This window comes from Tursiops truncatus, chromosome 9 (genome assembly GCF_011762595.2).
Source record: "Tursiops truncatus isolate mTurTru1 chromosome 9, mTurTru1.mat.Y, whole genome shotgun sequence".
NCBI classification, from domain to species: domain Eukaryota; kingdom Metazoa; phylum Chordata; class Mammalia; order Artiodactyla; family Delphinidae; genus Tursiops; species Tursiops truncatus.
The window spans coordinates 83,401,635-83,423,522 of NC_047042.1; the positions used below are offsets into that span (position 1 = coordinate 83,401,635).

The following is a 21,888-nucleotide window of genomic DNA, read 5'->3' on the forward strand; positions in this document are numbered from 1 at the left end:
CTCCCTCCAGGTGACTCTTCCTCCAAAGAAAAATTCTGCCTCCATTCTGGGGACAAACACTGCTAGCTACTTTAAAACGACAGTTCCACAGCTTCAAAGCAAACAAATAGGCTCTGCTGGACACTCAGTTACGAAAGCAAAACTCAAGGAGGCTGCTGATGGGCCTCCACCTCCTCGTCTTCCACGTCACCCCCACCTCCACCCCACAACCCCCTGCTGCAGCTTCAGCAGGATGTGGTCCCTCCCAACCTACACTACCCTGGGAACACTTACCCACTGCAAACCCCAGGGCCCCTGTGGCTCTATTCTGATCTTCCCACAAACCTGGTGAGCCTCTCTCCACCCTGCCCAGACCTGTCACGATGGCTGAGATTTGTTTGGGGGTAAAAATACAAATGTCCCAGAATCATAGAGTGTCACAACTGCAAGGGACCATGGAGATCATTCTGACCAACTCCCTCCCTTCGTAGATGAGGAAACTGAGGTCCAGGGATGTATAGGGACCTGCCCCAAATCATATGCTGGGTTTGTGGCAGTCTACTTTTACAAGGCATTCCTCTCCCATTTTGCTCTCTTCTGAAGTTAGACAATGTCTGTGTGAGCTGGGTACTTTTTTCTTTCTTTTTCTTTTTAAAAAAAATTCTATTGGAGTATAGTTGATTTACAATGTTGTGTTAGTTTGAGGTGTATAACAAAGTGAATCAGTTATACATATACATATCTCCACTCTTTTTTAGATTCTTTTCCCATATAGGCCATTACAGAGTATTGGGTAGAGTTCCCTGTGTGATACAGTAGGTTCTTATTAGTTATCTGTTTTATAGCTGGGTACCTTTTTCAATCACATGTGACAGAAAACCTACTTGAAAAAGCTTGAGGATAAAAAAGAGAATAGAATTTGTTGGCTCATCCCTAGAGCTGGGGTGGGGGTGGGGTGGCTAGGTCCACCTGAATCACATGGCCTCGGAGTTGGGAAGGGTGGACCCTCAGGGAAAAAGGAGATGCTGTTATCAGGAGGAGGATACTCGGTGGGGCAAATGAGAGATGTCCTTTACAGCCCACCACTTGGCTGCCTCAAATTCCCATATAGACTTCTTTTCCCACATGCACACTTTACCACGTACAGCCTTAAACACACTTGCCAAAGGGGGATAGCTGAAGTCTCATCCATCTACTTCTTGCAGCCATTCTGACTGCACCCGTTTGTGCTCTCTTCAAAGTTCTCCCTTGCCCACTGTCCCCCTTTGATCTCTAATATGGACATGGGGGACTGCTTCTCCTTATGCCGCTTTAACAACCCATTTTCTAGGTTTTGGTTTGGGGGTCTCTAAGCATTGTCTTAGAGCTTCTGTTGACCATGCCTGGACATTCTCTGGCAACAGGGCTGCCACAGATAGTTGCCCAGTTTGTGCACTGCACAAAGGTATTCTGCTGAGGACAAGGGATGATGTCTGTCCAGAGTGGGAGGGGTGCCTTTCTCCATTTCACATAAAGGCTCCCCTGGGCTAAAATTTATTGTCTTCTGACAATACAAGTACTTTAAAAGCTTAGTAAGTCCACCAGTTAGAATGCTTTTTACAGCAACAACAGAAATCCCAATTAATGAAAAGAAAATGAATATTCTTTCATATTATATAGTCCGAAGGTGGGGCAACAGACTTGACAATATTCGAGAAAGGTACCTCCTTCTCAAGAGTGGGGAAATGTTTTCTAGAAGCTTCCTCACTGGCCTCCCCTCACATCTCATTGACAAAACTGTGTCACGTGCCCACCTCTAAACCAATCACTTCACTTGCAAAAGAGAATGAGATTCCTTGAAGATTGTCTTAGACCAATCTTAGAATTTATCCCTAAGCTGGGAATGGGGTGACTTTTCTGAGGGGTGACACCTGCATTCAATCTGGGTTTGCTCAGCCAGCAGGAAGGAGAAAGGGATGCTGAATGCTTGTCCACGTGGAAACAGCAGGTCTTTCGTCTATTTGCGCTCAGGCACTTACCCAGTGACTTGTCCTTGAATCTAGATGCCGGCCTGGTGGTTTCTTTCTCATGCTAATAGGTCTTGGTGATCTGCCTGTTCCCCCAGCTTTCAGCCCAATGGCCCTCATCCTTTGCCCTTGCTCTGGACCAATGTCAAACATGCCCATGGGTAGAGAGGCAGAGTTGTGGCCCTCTGCCCCAGGTTCCAGTCTAGCAAATTGGTCTTTACCAAAAGGCAATTTTCAGCTTACTGAGGTGCTTTGGAGGGACCCCAGGAATTAGGCTTAATTTCCATCTGAGACCCACATTCCTCTGCCACTGTGCTTTCAGCTTCCTGCCAGTGCTGGCCTTAATTTCAACTTGCAACATTGAATTAATCTTTTCCAACCTTGCAAGAAAATAGACTATATGACTCTTGGACAACTTAGATTGCTGGCTGGAGGCAGCAAGAGGCCCCTTGGCGAGGCAGTGCCTTCCCCCCACCCCTTTTCCAATGGTCTTGTCTTTTCTGGAAGAAATTCACAAAAGGCCAAGAGTTAGCCAACACACCCTTCAACATGTGTAGTGTGCATGAAACATTAAAAATTATAGGACCACTTTTGATTTAGAAATAGAAAAAGAAATATTGTTTTCATAATGCAAACTAAAGAAAGGCTCTACAAAACTTTCTTTCCTAGTGGGGAACAGATTAGAGCAGCTCGAGGGGCTTCCTTGGTGGCATAGTGGTTAAGAGTCCACCTGCCAATGCAGGAGACACGGGTTCAAGCCCTGGTCTGGGAAGATCCCACATGCCACAGAGCAGCTAGGCCCAGGCGCCACAACTACTGAGCCTGCGCTCTAGAGCCCACGAGTCACAACTACTGAAGCCCGTGCGCCTAGAGCCCGTACTCCACAAAGAGAAAAGCCACCGCAGTGAGAAGCCCGCGCACCACAACAAAGAGTAGCCCCTGATCCCCACAACTAGAGAAAACCTGTGCGGAGCAATGAAGACCCAACACAGCCATAAATAAATAAATAAATAAATAAAATTAAAAAAGGAACAGCTCGAGAGCACTGCAGGGCACTAAGAGATGAGGGGGACTGAGGGATGGGTGAGACCTGGTTCCTGGTCTCAGGAAATGTCTAGTCTCATTGGGGAGACAGAAATAACACTCTAGGAACAATTAAGGAGAAATAAATATCAGTTTGTGCTCAAGAACCAAGCAGTGTGATAAACACCACTTCCCTTCCATCCCTGGCAAAATCCAGTCATTAAGACCCAGATCAAGTTTCACATTCTTGGTAAAGTCTTCCCTGGACACTCTTGGATGAGCCCATAGTTCTAAGTCCATACCCCTACTGGTACTTTTCACTTCACATCACAGGAAATGCACTGCTCAGGTCTCCTACAGCAAGGAGAGCAACCCAGTGAGTGTCTTTTATGTTTAATCCTGTCTTGGTGACAGCTTCTTGGAGACCTGTTGGAGAACCAACATGTTGGTTGGTTACTTCTGTCTTTCCCGCTAGACTGTGAGCTCTCTCAGCTCCCTGACAAGTCAGTGGGGAGTATCACCGTGGTATGATGTGGCCACACTTCCCACGGGCTGTTCCCAGCTAGTGACTGAGCACAATGCGGCACTAGTACCAGCATTCCTATAGGACGTAGGGCTCCCTGAACTGCAATGTTGGCTCCAAGATTCAAAACTGCACTGCTGCCTGAGTTCCTCCTGCCCAATCCTCTCCCAGGTGTCAGACCTGCAACGAGGTAAGGCTCTTCTCTCTCCCCTTTATCCTTCATGGATGTGTCTCCCCATGAATCTCTTGCATGCTTAATCCTGTCTTATTGACCCACAGCTTCTTGGAAAGCCTGAGAGGACACAAGTTAGTTGGTTACTTCTGTCTTCTCCATTAGACTGAGTTCTGTGAGATCAGGGACCCACCCATCTGCTTCGGGCATCATCTCAGGGTGGAGCACAGGACCTGACCCAGAGGATGAATGAGCAAAGAGATGAACATTCAGAGAAGGGGCAGGTAGGTGAGAGAGAAAGAAGCCAGAGGAAGCTTCAGGGAGGTGGTAAGCCTTGCCTGGGGTCTGGAGGGCAGGAAAAGCTGCCAGAGTAGAAAGGAACAGTCTTCATGGAGGCTCAATATCTGTTGAGGATGGATTCAGTGTTTCATCATCTTCCCAGAGCTATGCTCAGGAGAGAGTTGTGGGTAAATGTAATGGGGTCACTCTGCCTTGGCATAGGAAGGTTGGACCATAGGAGGTGGGCTAGGGAGGCAGAGGGAAGAGATGGAAACTGGAAAGGGCCGCCTTCGTTGTTGGCAGTGCCCAAGCCTGAGGCCCTGACCCAGAGCAGGGCCCCCAGATGCTGCCGGGGAACCACTGGGGCCCTGGTGGATTAGGGCAGATTTGTGTTAGATGTCTCTGCAATGAGGTCAGCATCCAGAGCCAGAGCAAATTCCCCGTTGTGAATTCCAGTGTCTCCTATACAGTGTGCAGTCCCAACAGGGTTCTGGCCCTGGTTCCCACCACCGCACTTTCTACTCAGAGGACATCTGGTTACAGTTCCCATCAAGGGCAACCCTTGATCCCAGAGCCCTAGAGCAGTGGGGGTGGAGGGAAACTTCTGCTTCTGTGCTGTGGCCTGATTCCCACAAGGCCACCGAGACTGGTAAGAGTGGGGCTGGGAAGTTTCCTTCACGGGGTTGTACCCTAAAGGTCAGGCAGCCCTGGACAAAGCCCGTGTGGTGAGAAGCCAGGAAATCTGGGAGCTGGCTGGGGTCCCAGAAGGTCCCATCCTGCTCTCTCATAGGAACAAAAGAGCTGGTGCTCCGGGAAATGGGAGAAGAGGACACCTCACATGAGGCTGCAGCTGGTGTGGCCACTCCAGAGTCCTGGCTCCTTCTCCATTGCCGGGTCAGTAAACAGGACCATAGGGTCTGTGGGCTGCAGGGCTCTGGGCAATCAGGGCTCCAGCTGGGAGGCCTCAGCCCTAGCTGACCCTCAGGCCCAGGACGGCCCCTCATGGCCAGGGGTTGAGGCCTGGCTTATCTCTCCAGCTGTCCTGTTCCCTGCCACTTTATCAGGGAGAGTGGGTAGGTGTCAGAGCTTGGAACTCCCACCTCTCCCTCCCCGTGGGATAGAGCCCAGGTGCAAGTGGAAGGACAACTCTTGGGCACAGCCAGGAGACCTCTGTCCTGGGAGAGTTTAAAAGGCCCCAGGACCTTCTCCGCCTCAACTGACCTTCCCAACTGGCTGCAGCATGCAGGGGCTGCTGATTTTGAGCGTGCTGCTGGGGGCTGTCCTTGGCAAAGAGGACTTCGTGGGGTAGGAGCATGGAGAGGAAGGGGTGCTCAGAAGGGAGATAGGGAGGACTTAACCCCCAGCCAGCATCTGGAGGAGAGGGACAGACAGACACATGGGAAGATGGTCAGAGAGGAGCAGACTAGCACATCCTGGAAGGAAGGCTGACTGGGGACCAGGACTGAGAAGGGGTCAGGTCTCTTAGGACAGCCTCTTGAGCCCTGGAGAATATCTGAGCTCTGAGGAGGACTCTTCAGAAGAGGAGGCAGGAGGAGGCCTAGCTAGCTTTAGAGAGAAAGAGTCTAAGCTGGGATAGGGACAGCAGCAGTGTCCAGAAGGTTCCGAGGAGCCCAGGCCTCCCGTCGCTAGGATCCCTCGTGCTTCCCCTGCTCAGCCCAGAGGACCGAGGCCCAGCCGCCCTCCTCCCACCTGGGGAGCACGCATAGCCAGTAGGAGCTGCTCAGGCCCTCAGTCTCCCCTCCCGCTCTGCCCAGGCACCAGGTGCTCCGAATCTCTGCGGCCGATGAAGCCCAGGTACAGATGGTGAAGGAGCTGGAGGACCTGGAGCACCTACAGGTTAGAGGATGTGGGAGCTGCCCTGAGGCCCCAGGGTACGTCTCAGGGCAGATGGGTTCGCCTCAGACCCCCTCCCACCTGGGGCCAAATGGGGCCTGGGCTCTCTCTCCCCAGCCACCCAGGAGGGAGCCATGGGACTGATCCCTGTTAGGAAGTGACTTAAACTTCCCAGTGCTAGAATCTTGCTGCCTTTGAGCATCTGAGCAAAAGAGCCCCCCACATCGCCCCAACTTCTAATTCTTCTCTCTCCCTTGCTGCCTCAAAGCCTCTCCACTCTGCTTCCTGGGCCATTTCCCTGACCAAACTGGACTTTGTCCAGCACCCAGGGATTCCCTGCAGCCTCTTCCCCTAACAGCTGTGCCCCATCCCCAATTATATGGGAAATTCTGGTGCCGACACCCTATCCCGGGCAGGCCCTTTCCCAGCCCGCTGTGACAGTGGCTCTTGTCCTCCCCAGCTGGATTTTTGGAGGGGCCCTGCCCAGCCAGGCTCCCCCATCGACGTCCGAGTGCCCTTCCCCAGCATCCAGGCTGTCAAAGTCTTCCTGGAGGCCCGTGGCCTCAGATACACAATCATGATAGAGGACGTGCAGTCGCTGCTGGACGACGAGCAGGAGCAGATGTTCGCCTCCCGGAGCCGGGCCCGCAGCACTAACACCTTTAACTATGCCACCTACCACACCCTGGAGGAGGTGAGGGACCCCGGGGCCCCGCTCCACAAGCACCAAGCTCTTCGTCAGACTGGCAGAACACGCCAGGGCCAGCCTGGGTGTGCGTGACATCTGCTCTGTCACCATGTGGCCTCGAGGCTCTGGGTCGTGGCTCCTCCGCATTCAGGGCTCACAGCAGGCTCGCTAACGGAGCTGCTAAGGGAGGCATCCAGGTGCCCGGAAGCCATGAAGGCAGCCTTCCCTCCTCTGCCTCCTCAGATCTATGACTTCATGGACTTGCTGGCGGCCGAGCACCCACAGCTTGTCAGCAAGCTCCAGATCGGCAGCAGCTACGAAGGCCGTCCCATCTACGTGCTGAAGGTAACGGGCACCTGCCAGTGGATGTACGTGAGCACATCTGCAAGACTGGGCCCCCACATCTGTGCGTAGGCACCCATGGGTGAGCCCAGGGTTACAGAGAACACACTGTTATATGGACTCCCTGTGTAGCATAGGTGTGTGCATACCAGTACACACACAATTTTAGGTGACGCAAGTGTTTCCAGTCAAGTGTCACATTGTGGAAAGTATCCCAGTGTCTGGTAGTCCAGATAAAATGTTTTGTTTGTGACCTCCGACAGAGAACTATGTATGGGCATTGGAACATGGAGGGGCCCGAAAGTCTGGCTTAGTCATTATTTGCGCCAAGCTTGAGCTGAGGGCAGGAGGCAAAGCTCTGCAGGATCCCGGTCCAGACCCACTCCCACATCCCACCTGAGTGATGGTCCCACAAACAGAGCCTCAACCTGAGATACCAGAGAGCAGACAGCCTCTGGGTTGGGGTGCACTCCCCTTCAAGGAGGTGAGACAGGGCCCCAGCTGAACTATTTCCTGCTCTTCTCATCCAGTTCAGCACTGGGGGGAACAACCGTCCAGCCATCTGGATTGACACGGGCATCCATTCTCGGGAGTGGGTCACCCAGGCCAGTGGGGTCTGGTTTGCAAAGAAGGTAAGCCTACGGAGGTGAGGGTGCTCTCGCCTGGTAGGGCATTGGTATCCAAGGCCCATAGAAGCCCTGGCCCCTGCTTCCATCCAGAAGCAATGACCACAGAGGGAGGTCGAGGGCAGGCATCCATTGCTCTAGCATGGCAGATTCCTGGCCTGGCGCGCTCTGCCCCTCTGCTCCCCAACCTCCACCAGATCGCACAAGACTATGGCCAGGACCCAGCTTTCACTGCCATTCTGGACAACATGGACATATTCTTGGAGATCGTCACCAACCCTGATGGTTTTGCCTTCACCCACAGCAAGGTACAGGCCTTCTCCTCTTCTTGGGGAAAGCAGGGTGGGCCTCTGTCCTCTGAGCCCCACAGGCTACTCACCCCTAATCTCAACTCCCAGAAGTTGAGAGAGGGACAAACAGACCTGTCCCCCTAGACTAGGGGTTCTTGACCTTGGCATTCTTGACATTTGGGGCAGATAATTCTTCATGTGTTGGGGGCTGTCCTGCACAAGCAGCTTCCTGACTGACTCAAGCCCCCAGATGAGACAACCGAAAACATCTTCAGATATTGCCAAATGTCCAGGTTGTGGGGGACAGAACTTTCCCCAGTGGAGACACACTGCCCAGACCTTCTTCCCTGGTTCTACTTTATGTCTATGGGACAGCATGCTACCAATCAATTTTGTAAGGGGCTGGGGGGGGTGGTTGCCACATGCCTTCCTCTTTCTGCCAGTAGAACCCCCTGGCCAAATGCCATCCATTGTCTCCTCCATTTTCCTTCAGCCAAGAGCCCCCTTTGCAGACCTTCCTCCCTGACAACCAGTTGAAAGTGGCTTCTGATTCCATACTGTGTCCACACCCAGGCTCCGGATTGGGGCTCTGTGTTGATTGTGGCCTCTGTTGGGTGGCTGATCACTTTTTCTTTCTCAGAATCGAATGTGGCGCAAGACTCGATCCCTGACGTCGGGCTCCACCTGCATTGGGGTGGACCCCAACAGGAACTGGGACGCTGGCTTTGGGAGTAAGGCCCAGTGTGGTTTGGGGAGCAGGGATGGACACCCCAGAATGGCTTCTTACTGTCCTTTGTCCTGTCATCCCCCAACCCTCTCCTGCCCCAGCAGTGGAGGCGCATGGGTAATGTTGGCCTCTCCTCCAAGGTGCACAGTGAGGAAGGTGGCCCTCTGAGATCTGCTTGTCCCTTGCCTGTAAAGTCCTTCCCAATGGAACTGAGGTCTGAAACCAATCTATTGGTTGTCTAGCGTAACTTCAGCTCCTTCCCTCTGTGGTCACTTCACTGCAGGAACTGGTGTTGCTTGAGGAGCCCTTCCAACCTCTCTGGGCATGTCCATCAGCTTTGTCCAAGTTTGGCTGGGGAGGGAGGCAGGACCCCCAGCTTATAAAAGGCTTCTGCACTTTCCTTATCCGGGGTGGGGGTGAGCCCTCCTGCATCTCAACTCATGCAAAGACCAGAAGCCATGGAAGCTACATTGCTTGGGTGTAAGGAATGCCAACTCTCCCCTCCCACAGAGGCCGGATCCAGCAGCAACCCATGCTCGGAAACTTACCGTGGCAAGTTTGCCAATTCCGAAGTGGAGGTCAAGTCCATCGTGGACTTTGTGAAAGAACACGGGAACATCAAGGCCTTCATCTCCATCCACAGCTACTCCCAGCTCCTCTTGTATCCCTTTGGCTACAAAAGAGAATCACCTGCAGACAAGGATGAGCTGGTACGTGCTGATCCCTGCTTGCCCTCTCATCCCAAAGGCAGCTTTGGGTGGGCCTGGGTTTATCCATCAAACCTGCTTAAGGCACGAGGCCCTACACTGTGCCTAGCACCCCTTTCTCCCATGGACCCCTGATGGCTTGAGAAGACCAGCAGGGCAGACTAGCCTTTCTGTCTGGAAAGCTGAGGCACAGAGTGGTTGAGTCACTTCTGTCACATGACAGAGGAAGGGGTAGGGGTGGACTTTGAGCTTGTACCACAAGTTTAAACCTGGAGCTGCAGGGTGACCAAAGGGCAGTGAAGTAGCAGCCAGACATCCCACAAGGTCACATCCTGCTGAGTTCCCGGGCCTGACCCTGCAGGACCCAACAGGTTCCATGCTGTCTGCTGGGGGCCGGCTTCTGCAGGGTATGTGCTCCTGGGTCATCCTGCCAGCCCCCAGGGTACCCTGGCCCTGTGGTTCTGGGGGTCTGGCACTGCTGGCCATGACAAGCAGTCTTGCTTGGCGTTTTCTCCAGGATCAGGTGGCTAAGTCTGCTGTTGAGGCCCTGGCCTCTCTGTATGGGACCAAGTTCAAGTATGGCAGCATCATCACAACAATTTGTAAGTAGGTGCATTGTCTCTGTGGGTGGTCTGGGAGGAAGCTCAGCTGGCTTTCCCTGCTGGAGGAAGTGTCCCTCCTGGAGGAGGTAGCCAAGGGTTCCCCAACCTGGGAGCATGGGTGAGGAGAACAGCCCTGGCCACGCCTGACTACTGCTGGCTTGGTGGGCAGCGGGGCCCTTTCCTCATGTGAACTCTGCCTTCCTCGATACCTTCAGACAAACCCTTCAGTTCCTCTGAGAACTCTTATCTTGGGGTTAAGTTCAGCTTCATGCATGGAGCGGGTAGAGAGTTCTGCTGGCCTTTGTATTGTAGATCCCTAAGAAATTCAACTTAAAAAATACTCTTCCTCCAATGCCCTTCAGTTAGAGAATATATCCTATCTTTTCCCAGCTTACTTATCCATGCACTGCCCCTGAGAGGAGGACTGCTACATCAACATGGAATTAAGTCAACAAATGTTTATTGAACACCTATGATACACCAGGCCTTGTTTTGTGTGCTTGGGATACAGTTGGGAATAAAAATAAGCCAACATCAGGAAACCTCCATTCTAGCCAGCCATGACAATAAACATGAATAAGGAAATGATACCATGTGTTAGGTGATAAGTGCTGGGAGAAAAAGAACTACTAGGACAGGGTGAGGGGACTCAGGAGTACTGGGGGTGGAAGCAGGGCAGGTGGACTGAAGCATAGGCCTCATTGAGAGAGTGAAATTTGGGCAAGTATTGAAGGAAAGGAGGGATGGAGCTAAGAGGCTATTTGAGGAAGAGCCTTCCAGGCAGAGGAATCTTCTAGAACAAAGGCCTTCCCGTGTGCCCTGACCTGGCGTGTATGGGAACGGCAGGAAGAGCACAGAGACCCAGTGGCTGCAGCAGAGACAGGTGGCGGGGATGGCAGCAGGGGTTGAGGTTGCGGTGTTCAGATCCCATTGAGCCCTGAAGAGACACAGCAAGCTTGTGGCTGACAGGAGGTGAGAGTACTGAAGAAGCAGGGCGCAGGGACACACCTCAGACTTCCTGCCCCAAGTGCCCAGTTCTGGGGGTGAGTGAGGCACAGTCTCACCTGGGGCTGGCCTTACTTTTGGACTCCAGGCCTTCTTTGGAAACTGTTTTAACCCTGAGTCAAAAGGTTTTTGCTTTGTTCAATATTGTGGAGTTAAATTCTGATATGCAGCCACCTCCCTCTCCCGTGCCCGATTCTGCAGCTGCTTTGATACCTACTGCAAATCTGTCTGCAAAAGACAGACGAGGGGCTTTTGCTTTGACTCTGACCCTTGCACTTTCCCCCTGCAGACCAGCATCCGGGGGACAGTCCTGGTTACCCAAGTGGGCAACTCTGGTATATGTGGGGGCTTGACCCAAGTGGCTGTTAGATGGAGGTGGCTTTCAAAATCGTGGGAGCTTCCTTGCATGACCCAGTGAGAGGAGAACCATCGCTGGTCTGCCTCTCTGGGCCTCTTGGACTAAGACCCTTCAGGGGAGCTTCTTGGGAGGAAGCCAGGCTGCTTGGTCAACAGTAGGAACTTAGCAGATGCTGACTCCAGTCAACACTGCACGAGGCTCTGGGCTTTGGACCATTAGCCCAGCCCATGCAAATGTTTTCAAGCGAGTGACCTTTGTTCTGCCGGTCTGCTCCTGCCCCAGACCAAGCCAGTGGAGGCACCATTGACTGGACCTACGACCAGGGCATCAAGTACTCCTTCACCTTCGAGCTCCGGGACACCGGGCGCTATGGCTTCCTGCTGCCGGCCTCCCAGATCATCCCCACGGCCCAGGAGACATGGCTGGCACTTCTGACCATCATGGAGCACACGCTGAATCACCCCTACTGACCCGGCCCTTCAGCGCTGTCTTCCTCCTCCTCTCTGTCCCCACCCAGGCAGCCAAATAAAGTTTGAGTGTACATGGACCAGAATGGGGCTCATGTGTGGGAATGCATGTGGCATGTCTGCCTTTTCAAGCTGTGGCAGAAGTGATTTAGTTCCCGCAGGTCTCACTGGAAACGTGTGGGTAGTTGGACTAGATGACCCTTAAACTCCCCTGCATTCCAAGGTCCTGTGAAGTTGTATCCAAGTGGCATCTGTTTTAATTAGACCACCCTGAGCTCAGCTCGTCAGTGGGGTGATTTGTTCATACCTTAGGAGCAAGCAGCAGCCACAGCTGCTAACCAAATGCCCGGCACCCCGCAGTGGTGAGGAATTCAGCTTGTACAATAGTGTAGCTGGTTGGATCCATTCATCTACAAAAGCAATAACCCTGAGTACAAACTAGAATAATCCTAGTGGCCAGTGTTGTCCCAAATCAATGTTGCAGCCAGGTAAAGCAAATTTCTATAGAGCAAAGTATGGTCTCCCACTCCTAATTAAGTTGGAAGGACACAGTTGGGTTAAATGGAATCATTTACTGAAGATAAAGAACAAACACCAATCCCAGGGCATTTTATTAATTGAAGTGTATCAGGAAGACTTTGCCTTTAGAGACAGAAGTAGTTTACTTCTCACTGCCCCATCCTTTCTAGCATCTCCTGCTACATTGTCTCCTCTTCCACTCACCACCACTCATTATCGTTAGCAAACTTTCTCAAACGTAAGGCTCTCCTCTCCTTCCCCATACCCTCCACAGCTCCTAGGATTTGGCTTCCCTCCCTTGCTTGGTGATTCTGGTGGCTGTGATATCACACTTAGTGGCTAGCCCCACAGCACATAGCATATATCTCAACTTTTTTTCAAAGCAAGAATCTACATTCCGTTTCTTCCAAATCTCTTAAGGTGTGACTGTCAAGCAGGGGGTTCCTCCCACTGAACTTGCTGGGAAGTGGATGGGGGGTGGCTTGGTAGCTTCCCAAATAGGGGGGCTGGGGTAAGGATGGCAGCCTCTCCCTGTATCAGTCAGATGAAGTATCACAATGCATCCATCTTCACTGACTTAAAATCTGTGTCTTTTTCACATAAAATAGCCTGAAGATCAAACGATTTTTTCTTTTTTTTTAAAGGCCCATTGGGGAATTTTCATCTTGGAGGTTTTTTATAATTTTTAATTTTCTAAAATTGAGGTATAGTTGATTTACAGTATATATTAGTTTCACATATACAATATAGTGATTCAAAATTTTTATAATTATACCCCATTCATTTTTTTATTTTAATTTTTTTTTTGCTACCAAACATTCTAAAAAACAAAAAGAATGAGGCTGACTATACATATAGTACACATACAGTTATACATATATAAGTTTATAAGGCAAGGTTAAATGGTGTTTCAGTCTTTACAGAAGGATGATCTAAAGATTTTATGACACTTCCTTCAAGTTATCTTTTGGGAACCATTTCCCTTCAATTTATGTAGATAAGCTGAAACCCACTGTAATGGCTCAGTTTGGGCAAGTAAAAAAAAAACGAAACTGATCTTACTGTTTAATAAAGACTGATAAGTGAAAAAATATTAAGTTAGCAAGACAATATATCATTTTACGAAATTGGATTACTTAGGCTTCAAGGGTAGAATTGCTTAATTTAAAATAAACTGTACTCCCTGATAGCAGAGACCACTTGACTTGGCATTCAATCTCCAGAACCATCAACAGTACTTGACATACAGATACCCAATAAATATTTGTTGAATGAGTGTTCTCCACATATACTAGAGAACTTATAAATTTTATAATCTTTATTTTGTAGGCTTGCAAGTCATTTTGAATTTCCCTGAGTTGTAGTTTAGAAAGTAAGGCTCTGAGCAAGTAAGAGTCTTAAGAAAGCTGAAAAGACAGGAGTAAAGCACCAGAATGAAAATTCCATGAGGGCAGGGATTGTGCTGTTTTGCTCAACACTCAATTTCTACTGGTTGGCCAAGTACATGACACAGAGTAGGCACTTAATAAATGCTCGTTAAATGGAGACATGGAAGTCATTAACATTTTTTTTTCTATTTTCAACTACAGGAAGAACTTTCCAGTTTGCAGATACATATTTTTACAAATCTATGGGTAAAAATTTTATTTTATAAATAAAATCATAAAGCTAAAAGAAACAAAAATTTTAGAAAATAATGTGGTGTATATGAAAAAGTATTAATAACCTTGAGGGGAAAAAAGCTCTTACAAGTAAAAGGGGTTTAAAAAAAAGACTAACATTTCAAAAGAAAAATAGGCAATTCCCAAAAGAAGAAACACAAAAAGCCAATAAATGAAAGATACTGATTTTCTGAGTGATTATTTTTTGTACATTAAAGAAAAATATATTATTTTTCTCCCATCAGATTGACAAAGAATAAAAAGACTGACAACTCAGTGTTATCAAGAGTATGAAGAAATGAGACCTGCCATATACTGCTGGTGGGAGGATAAATTTACATGACCCTCCTGGAGGGGAATTTGGCACTATAAATAAAAAATTTCAGCGTATTGACACTTTGACCCAGTAAGTCCACTTGGAGGAATTTATTTTATAAAAATATTTTGAGAAGTTCAAATAAACATATATACAAGGTTGTAATAATAAAAAGTTAAATTAAAAGGAAAAGAACCTAGATAGATACCAGTTTTGATATGGGTATTACCCATTTACACAATGGAATATCGGGAAGCCATTGTAGTCTGTGTTGATATGGAAAAATGGTCACAATATACTGGGCAAAAGAAGCTGGTCACATGATGGAAATATTCTAAAACAGGATTGTGGTGGTGCTTTCTCAACTCTGTACATTTACTAAAAATCACTGAATTGTATCCTTAAAATGGGTGAATTTTATGGCATGTAATTTATATTTCCATACAGTTGTTTAAAAAAAAGCAGGCTACAACATAGTATATTGAGTATGAATCTCATTTTTGTTTGAAAAACGCACACCCACTATGCCTGGAAGTAGATATTCCCCAATAATAATAATTGTGGTTACCCCAGGCAGCGGTGGTGGTTTTCCTCTTTATACTTTTCTGAATTTCTTGCAATGAGTTTGTATAATCAGGGGGGTTAAAAAAAAGCTATTTCAAACACACCAGATTACCTGTGGGTAAAGTTATCTAAGATCAACTTATTATCAAAATCAAACATCTAAATGGCCATCTTAATTTGTGCCCAGATTCTTTTTCATCATTTGTCTAAACTCATTTCTTCTGCTGTTGCCCAGAACAAGGTCTTATTTTTGGAAAAGTTTATACTCCAGATAGAGCTGGAAGCAAGTGTTTCTACCAAGGGCAGGGTACTAATGTCTCCTGGTTGGGGGCCATTCCCTAAGCACTCTGTGGTAGCTCAGATGACAACTCCCAAGAGTGCTTGCTGCTCACTTTCAGTTCCCGCAGCAATCTGGGGAATTGATTATGCTAATGCCTATTCTCTAGGACTTTTCAAAAATCTTTATTTTTAAATGAACTCATTTTACTTTGTTCTTAGAGCATTATCTATGGTTCTCAATGTGGCCCGTGGGCCATTCGTGGTCCATAAGAATCCTTTGGGTGGTCTTTTGAATTAACACTAAGATATGCATGTCTAGCTTTCTGGCTTTGGCCTGAAGTTAAAATTGAAATGTCATTGAATACAATCCAGATATGACCTCACTGGTCCCTCATCCAGTACAGGGCTATTCATCATCTCAGCAATTGTTTTGCAAGGGCAAGTGGGACTAGGTGGATTTGAAGATGCAGACGAATTCTTGCTCTAAGGGCTCTAAGGACAGAAACATCATTCTGTGAACACACTACGACCCAGATGCTCCTTACAGGAAACTGATATGACCAACCAAAACATTCAGATCGGCCAGATGAAGGAAGAGCTCTGAGAAAGAAGCACAGAGCACCCGTCAAATCTGAAAAACTGTCAAAGGGTAATGAATTCTCCCCAAAGCTTTCAGGATCCACATTAATTTGGCAACTCAAACTGTGAGCATCAGCTAACGACCCCAGAAGTGAAGACTGCCAAATGTTTACTGCCCAACTAAAAGAAAGTTATAAGTCTTCTGCTTAACTACCATGGTATGTTCGGCTACATTTTTAGAGGAGTGCGGTGGAATGAGAGCTCTGCTAACATGGACTGAGGCACAGAGGTTTGCTGCTGCTTCCTCCCACGAAGCCCAGGCCTGCGGCCATGAGCCAATTCACACAATTTACGTTTCAGCCTAAATCAGAAACATCACCACAAAGGAAAGAGAAATTCAGACACAAATCATATCAATATGGTTTTATTGGATAGTTCAACCATCAGGAAAACAGCCTTTTCCCCTACAATCTAATGAAAAGTTTGTAACTCCCATTCCTTAAGTGATACCTCATTAAGAAACAAATCTCACAAACCCTGGAGCACCTGTCTTCTAGATAGGTCACCAGACACAGACAGTGGAATGGTCCCAGGAGCAGATGTTTCAGTCCCTGAATTCCTCACCTTTTATGCAGGCAGAGGAGGAAAGCTTTCAGTGGAATCTCAGGTGACAAGGAAGGAAGGGAAGCCAACAGCCAAGGGAAAGTTACTTTTTTTTTTTTTTTTTTTGCGGTACACAGGCCTCTCACTGTTGTGGCCTCTACCGTTGCGGAGCACAGGCTCCGGACGCGCAGGCTCAGCGGCCATGGCTCACGAGCCCAGCCACTCTGCAGCATGTGGGATCTTCCCGGACCGGCGCACGAACCCGTGTCCCCTGCATCAGCAGGCAGACTCGCAACCACTGCGCCACCAGGGAAGCCCAGAAAGTTACATTTTTGTTAGTGAATTGGAGGCGTAGCCAGGGAGAGAGTGGCTGTACCCACCCAGAGTGGACAAGCACAGAGCAGAATGGTTTCTCAACCTTCCAGCTCAGTGACACAGGGCGAGTTGCTTAATTTCCATTTGACCCTCAGTCTCCTCACCTGAAAATGGGGGTGCCTACCTCGTAGGGATGTTCTGATAGTCAAATGAGTCAAAACATAAAATGAAGAATCTAGGAATACTGCCTAACACATAGTAAGCTCTCCATAAATGTTTGCTAACATTATTACCTGGAAATCTTCAAGATTTGAAACAAAAGAGAAAATAAAACCCACTCTCAGATGGGGATGGTGCAGTTGAATTCTGAAGGCTACTTTGAGCTTGAGGGGACCATGGAAACAGGCAGACTGCAGACAGCCAGGCTAATAATAACGGCCCTAACAGCTTCTTGGGTACCTCCTGCAGAGGGTAATCTAAAAATCTCAGAGTGATGAATGTCTCACATACAAAAGTAGGATGTACAAGAGGACAAGGGATAACAAACTTTCCAGGTCTCCAGAATGGCAGACCAGCGCTGAGTGGCCACCACAATGGGCTTTACATCCCAGACTTCAGTCTTGACAGGTTCAGTTCATTTATTCACACACCCTTATTAAGGGCCAATGTCATGTAGTTGGTGATTTTCACCCTCTGGGAGGTTATAGTCAAAAATAATTTTAAATAATTTTTTTAAAATGTAGTCCATCAGTCAATAGTATTTAATAAGTGACCTCTGTTTGCCACACATTTCACCAGGTGCCTCAGGATGTTATGCAGGTGAAGAGAATCTGCGTCTGCATTTGGAACAAAGAGGATAAGCATCAGAGAGTGAGACCGTAAGGAGATGGGGGAGGAGGGGGGCAATATAGTTTTGTAAACACATAAAATCATGCACTGAATCCTGTCCTGTCAGAATTCACTGCTGACAAATTGCCACCATTACATATTTTATGCTATAACTGACCTGTGTGCCAATAAAGGACGTGGCAATAGCAATTTCAGTAATTACTGCAACTTTAGGAACGTATTACTACCCAAATGTCTTCTGAACACTTTGGAAGCACAATGTGTCCTATTTATTGTTTTTTATGGGAAAAATATATTTTAATCAAAAAATTAATTGAACAGTAGATAAGCATATCATCATGCTCACATAAACTGATATAATATCCACATTTCTGATGTTTCTTGAAAAAGAAAAAGGAAAGTATTATGGGAGTTGAAACTGAAAGAATTGTGAAAAAATAAACGCACATTAGAGACACTGGGAATATTTTGGAACTGGGGAAAGAAAGGTTCTTAATGATTATCTTCAGAGTAGAGCAGGAAGGGAGTCATGGATTTAAATCCAGGTGGACAGAAATTAATTATCCCCCCTAAAAAAGTCAGATAACATAAAAGACAGAATCTACAACCAATTTATAACATGACAGAAACCAAAACCAACACAAGAAAAATTGGCTACATATTTCTTCCTAGCCTAGGACTCTGATTTCACTTATATTCCACAAGGGAATTAGAGAAAAGAAGGTTTTGTTTTGTTCTGTGTTCTTGGTGAGTAGCCTAAAGTCTTATGAATTTTTGTATAATCTCAGTAGTATCACAGGAAAAATCCCTCAGCAACTAATGAACACTATTTGTTCTCTTTTAATTCTGATTTACACCCCAAGTCCAATATGATTGTGCTAGTTCTGGTTTTCTGCTAAAGGTAAAAAATAAAATTACATTTAGGTAATTTGATTCATTCTATGTCTTTCTTTTTACTTTTTTTATAACTTTTTTTTTGATGTGGACCCTTTTTAAAGTCTTTTATTGAATTTGTTACAATATTGCTTCTGTTTTATGGGGGGTTTTCGTTTGTTTTTTTGGCTATGAGGCATGTGGGATTCTTAGCTCCCCAACCAGGGATCGAACCCACACCTCCTGCATTGGAAGGCAAAGTCTTAACCACTGGACTGCCAGGGAGGTCCCCATTCTATGCCTTTCAATAGATTAAACCTGACATTGTAACAGCCCGAGATGTTCTTTTTGTACTCAAATGAGTAATGTTGCCTTCCCCTTCCTCCCTCCACACTTCTTGTTTCCTTGCTTCTCTCTTTCCTTCCCTCTTTTCTTTCTTAAATACAGTAGATAAAGTACTGAACTTATTATTTAGACTTTGGCCATCACCATTGCTCAGATGGAGCAGCAGTTGTACATTGATAAAGCATTTTCCATCTAGGGGGTCATAAGTTCCCAGGCAAGGGAAGCTCATCAACCCCCAACGCTGACAAGAAAGCCCCGCTCTAATGAGTTTAAGGTGGCAATCAGTCCCTGCTGGGCATGAGGAGAAACCCTTCTGACTAGAAAGCTAAAGTCCACTGCCCTAATTGGAATGATTTCCTGGTTCATTTACACAAAGAAAATATGCATTACTGGGAGATAGAGCAAAAAGAAGTACTCTTTCAGATCACCCCAGTCTCATGTGACTCCCCACAAATCATCTCAACAGACAGGAAGAGAGAAGTTGGCAGATCTCAGCATATTAACAGCAAACAACAAATTAAGAACTATGTACTTTAATCTTCAACTTTCACAATTGCACAGAGTATCACAGATCGCTTAGATAATACATGTCAGTTAATCTAACGAAGAAACTAGTAAAGTAGAACATTCAAAGCAATACCTTGAGCGTGTAAAAACTGCAAGTGACATTTAACACACAAAGTGCAGAACCAGAACAGGTCTTTGAGGAGTAGTTATTTAAAATCCTTACCAATAGGCAAAGCGCTATGGAGAAACACACATAAATATAGTCAACCTGCCAGATCTCTCAACTAAACGCACTGCAATTCTAATAGGTTCAGCTATACTGACTTTGCACATATACATAGTAGTTTCTAACACTCTAGTGTTGTGTGGTGATGAGAATGCAGAATAGGAACAAAGGCGGACTACCATTTACTTTCAAAATAGAATCGAGTGGGGAAATCTAAACTCCCGACTAGTCGACTTGAAAATGGCATAACCAGAACTTTGTCACAGAGAAAAAAAAATTTTTTTCTTAAAAATGCATATGTGTCCAAAATGGCTGAAAATCTTGTCCATGCTAGGGGAAAGTTGAGTGTGGAAAAATTTGCATTTTTAAAAATCTATGCTGTAAAGAAAATAAAAAGCCAGAGCATTTTGGCATTAGCAAAAGGCTGAACTTAGTTCTCAGGCAATAAATTTATGGGGAAACATGACAGGCTCCTCTTTAAAGCTATGTGTACGTTGGCTGAATTTTATACAAGATTCTTGAATCTTGTGGAAAATTGGGCACAGCTTGACATCTGAACAATGTCCCTGGTTTGTTTGATTTCTAAAGCATCGGAAAATGTTGCACTTTGGAAATCAAGTAGAGAAGAATAAACACACTAAAACAGAACTGGGCTGAATGTGAAAGTTATTTTTCCATATGTCTCTATAAGATATTTATTACCTTTATTTCTCCTACAAACACAGCCCCCCATGCTGGAAATACTGTGATACATTTTTTTTTTGGTGGTGAGAAAAATAGTCCTGTTAAGACAAATCTTACCCAGCAGCAATAACCACCTAAGGATAGGCAATTTTCAGCTGGCTTTTCAGAAGCTGGTTGCCATGACAAAGAGCACAATTTATTCCTTAGTCCCTTATCACAGCTACAGATCACAGACCATAAAAATTAACAAGGCTCTTTTTCCTTTGCCTGATGATTTCATAGTTCCTCATCCTTACCTGAGGTCTTTTGTTCCCCCAATTAAATGGAATGAATGTCAGTCATCTAGCAATTCAATTAACGCTGATTCAAAATTCTGGCCCAAACAAGAATCTATATTCAAAACCTCCTAATCACAGCTCAGTCATGAGAATGAGAAGTAAGCAGGGAATTGCACTAATTACTCAATTAGACTAATACTGTATTTTTAAGCAAGGGTTTAAAGGGTTGTCAGCTCTGACAAAGGACTGTGGAGTTGTCCTCACCTTGTGTGCGGGCAGTGGCCCAACCAAAGCCAACGTTTTCAAGTGGCCATAATTTCTACCCATCTAAGATGGATGGGCCTGAGCTGGGTAATGGGAGTTTACAACTAATAAACCAACCGCAAATGAGGGACGGCTCCAGGGGGCTTCAGTGGCTCTCAACCCGGCCCTGAACAGTGGGCAGGACTTGCCCGTGAAGGCAGCTGAGCACACATCATCACCTGTGCTGGTTCCAGGAAAACATCTAGTGAGGAGGAGAAGCGCTGAGCACATGTGAGAGCTACTACTAAATCTTAACTGAGTGACGCTCACAGGTACCGGCTTCCAGACGGAGCCTGCCTCGGGTGCTGGGCGAAGAGCTCCTCAGCCAGCGGGTCCACAGCTGGTGGGGGCTGAAAGCTACGAATCGTCTGCACCCCCGGGGACAGCTTCTCAGGCTGCAAAGCCTACCGAGAGAGCCTTCGTGAAACCAAGAAGAGTGAGTGAAAAAGAACTGGCTGGGAAGGACACACCAGATGCGCCTGAAGTATTTACAAAACAACGCAGGATATAGACCAAAACAAACTGGACCTTATTAAAAACAAACAAACAAAAAGAAAGCCTAAAAAAATTACTTTTTTCCTACTCAGTTTCAGAGACTTAAATATTCTGTAAACAACAGGGAGGACACTAGAGCCTGTCATGCCTCTGGGTTTTGTAAAAATCCTTCCCGGGTTGGATGTGGGAGAGGAGCTGGAGACAGGAAGAGGGAAGAGGGCCTGACACACGTTGAGGTCTTTCCTCTGCAGCAGCTTCTTAAAATGACCAACTTGTGAACTGCTCAGGGGTTCCGAAAGGAGAGAAAACATTTATTTGACTAAGACAAAGTCTTTACTTCCAGGGTTTGCCTTGCAGGTGGCCACTGCCCAGCGAGCGGGGGTTCTGGTGGCCGGCAGGGGCCCCGGCAGGCAGGTTCTGACCGCTGCGGGAGCCTGGAACCTTGGAGTCTCTTCCAGAAGCATTACCTTGGCTCAGCCGGCCTGAAGGGAGCAAGAAAGCAGGGAGCAGAGCTGCAAAAATGATTCCAGGGACAACCTGCCAAGTACACTTTTAAACTAATGAAGTCTTATGCTACAAACCACTTTTAAACTAATGAAGTCCTATTCAGCATCTACTTTAGGCTAAAACCTACTCTTCATCCTTGAGATCAATTAGAAGGTGGGGAAGGGGGCAGGGATGAAGGGAAACCCAGATAGCTTTTCTTTCCTTCCTCTCCATTATCCAATCAACCTCATCTGTCCTTCATTCCTTCTCAGTAGAGAAGGGTACAGGAATGGTTAGAGGAAAAAGAGAAAGCAGTGTGCCAAAGGAAAGGCCAGAAGTAGTTTAAAGGTACCCAGAA

The 21,888-nt window shown here is 47.1% G+C and overlaps 2 protein-coding genes across 10 annotated transcripts in view; one reads left to right on the forward strand and one right to left on the reverse strand.

Annotated features, from left to right (window-relative positions):
- The first annotated feature begins 3,851 nt into the window (after positions 1–3,851).
- CPA1 (carboxypeptidase A1) lies at positions 3,852–11,724 on the forward strand. Of its 2 annotated transcripts, XM_033863264.2 has the most exons (11): positions 3,852–3,987; positions 4,773–4,876; positions 5,758–5,839; positions 6,297–6,530; positions 6,768–6,869; positions 7,397–7,498; positions 7,690–7,800; positions 8,423–8,513; positions 9,020–9,219; positions 9,734–9,818; positions 11,464–11,724. In XM_033863264.2, the coding sequence occupies exons 1-11, from the start codon at positions 3,949–3,951 to the stop codon at positions 11,649–11,651; spliced, it is 1,338 nt and encodes a 445-aa protein (XP_033719155.1). In that variant the 5' UTR covers positions 3,852–3,948; the 3' UTR covers positions 11,652–11,724. The 2 variants fall into 2 exon arrangements, with proteins under 2 accessions (XP_033719155.1, XP_033719156.1); XM_033863265.2 differs by lacking the exon at positions 3,852–3,987 and having other exon boundaries at positions 4,777–5,287.
- A 4,250-nt stretch (positions 11,725–15,974) lies between these two features.
- Positions 15,975–21,888, reverse strand: part of CEP41 (centrosomal protein 41) — a 46,891-nt gene continuing 40,977 nt past the window's right edge. For 6 of the 8 annotated variants that reach the window (XM_019923860.3, XM_033863272.2, XM_033863271.2 and 3 more), the window contains 2 exons: positions 21,382–21,526; positions 15,975–17,320 (listed from right to left, as the gene is read on the reverse strand). In XM_019923860.3, coding sequence (XP_019779419.1) covers positions 17,296–17,320; positions 21,382–21,526 — 170 coding nt within the window. In that variant the 3' untranslated portion in view covers positions 15,975–17,295. Of the gene's footprint in view, positions 21,527–21,888 lie in introns of all 8 variants that reach the window. The other 2 variants (XM_019923874.3, XM_033863270.2) reach the window with 2 other exon arrangements.

Bases quoted from the DNA above. Each gene is read 5' to 3' on its own strand.
- CPA1 (XM_033863264.2), top strand. From the start codon at position 3,949: ATGAATGAGCAAAGAGATGAACATTCAGAGAAGGGGCAG. The intron at 5,840-6,296 runs GTTAGAGGATGT...TGTCCTCCCCAG, and splicing joins AGGACCTGGAGCACCTACAG to CTGGATTTTTGGAGGGGCCC. The intron at 6,870-7,396 runs GTAACGGGCACC...CTTCTCATCCAG, and splicing joins GTCCCATCTACGTGCTGAAG to TTCAGCACTGGGGGGAACAA.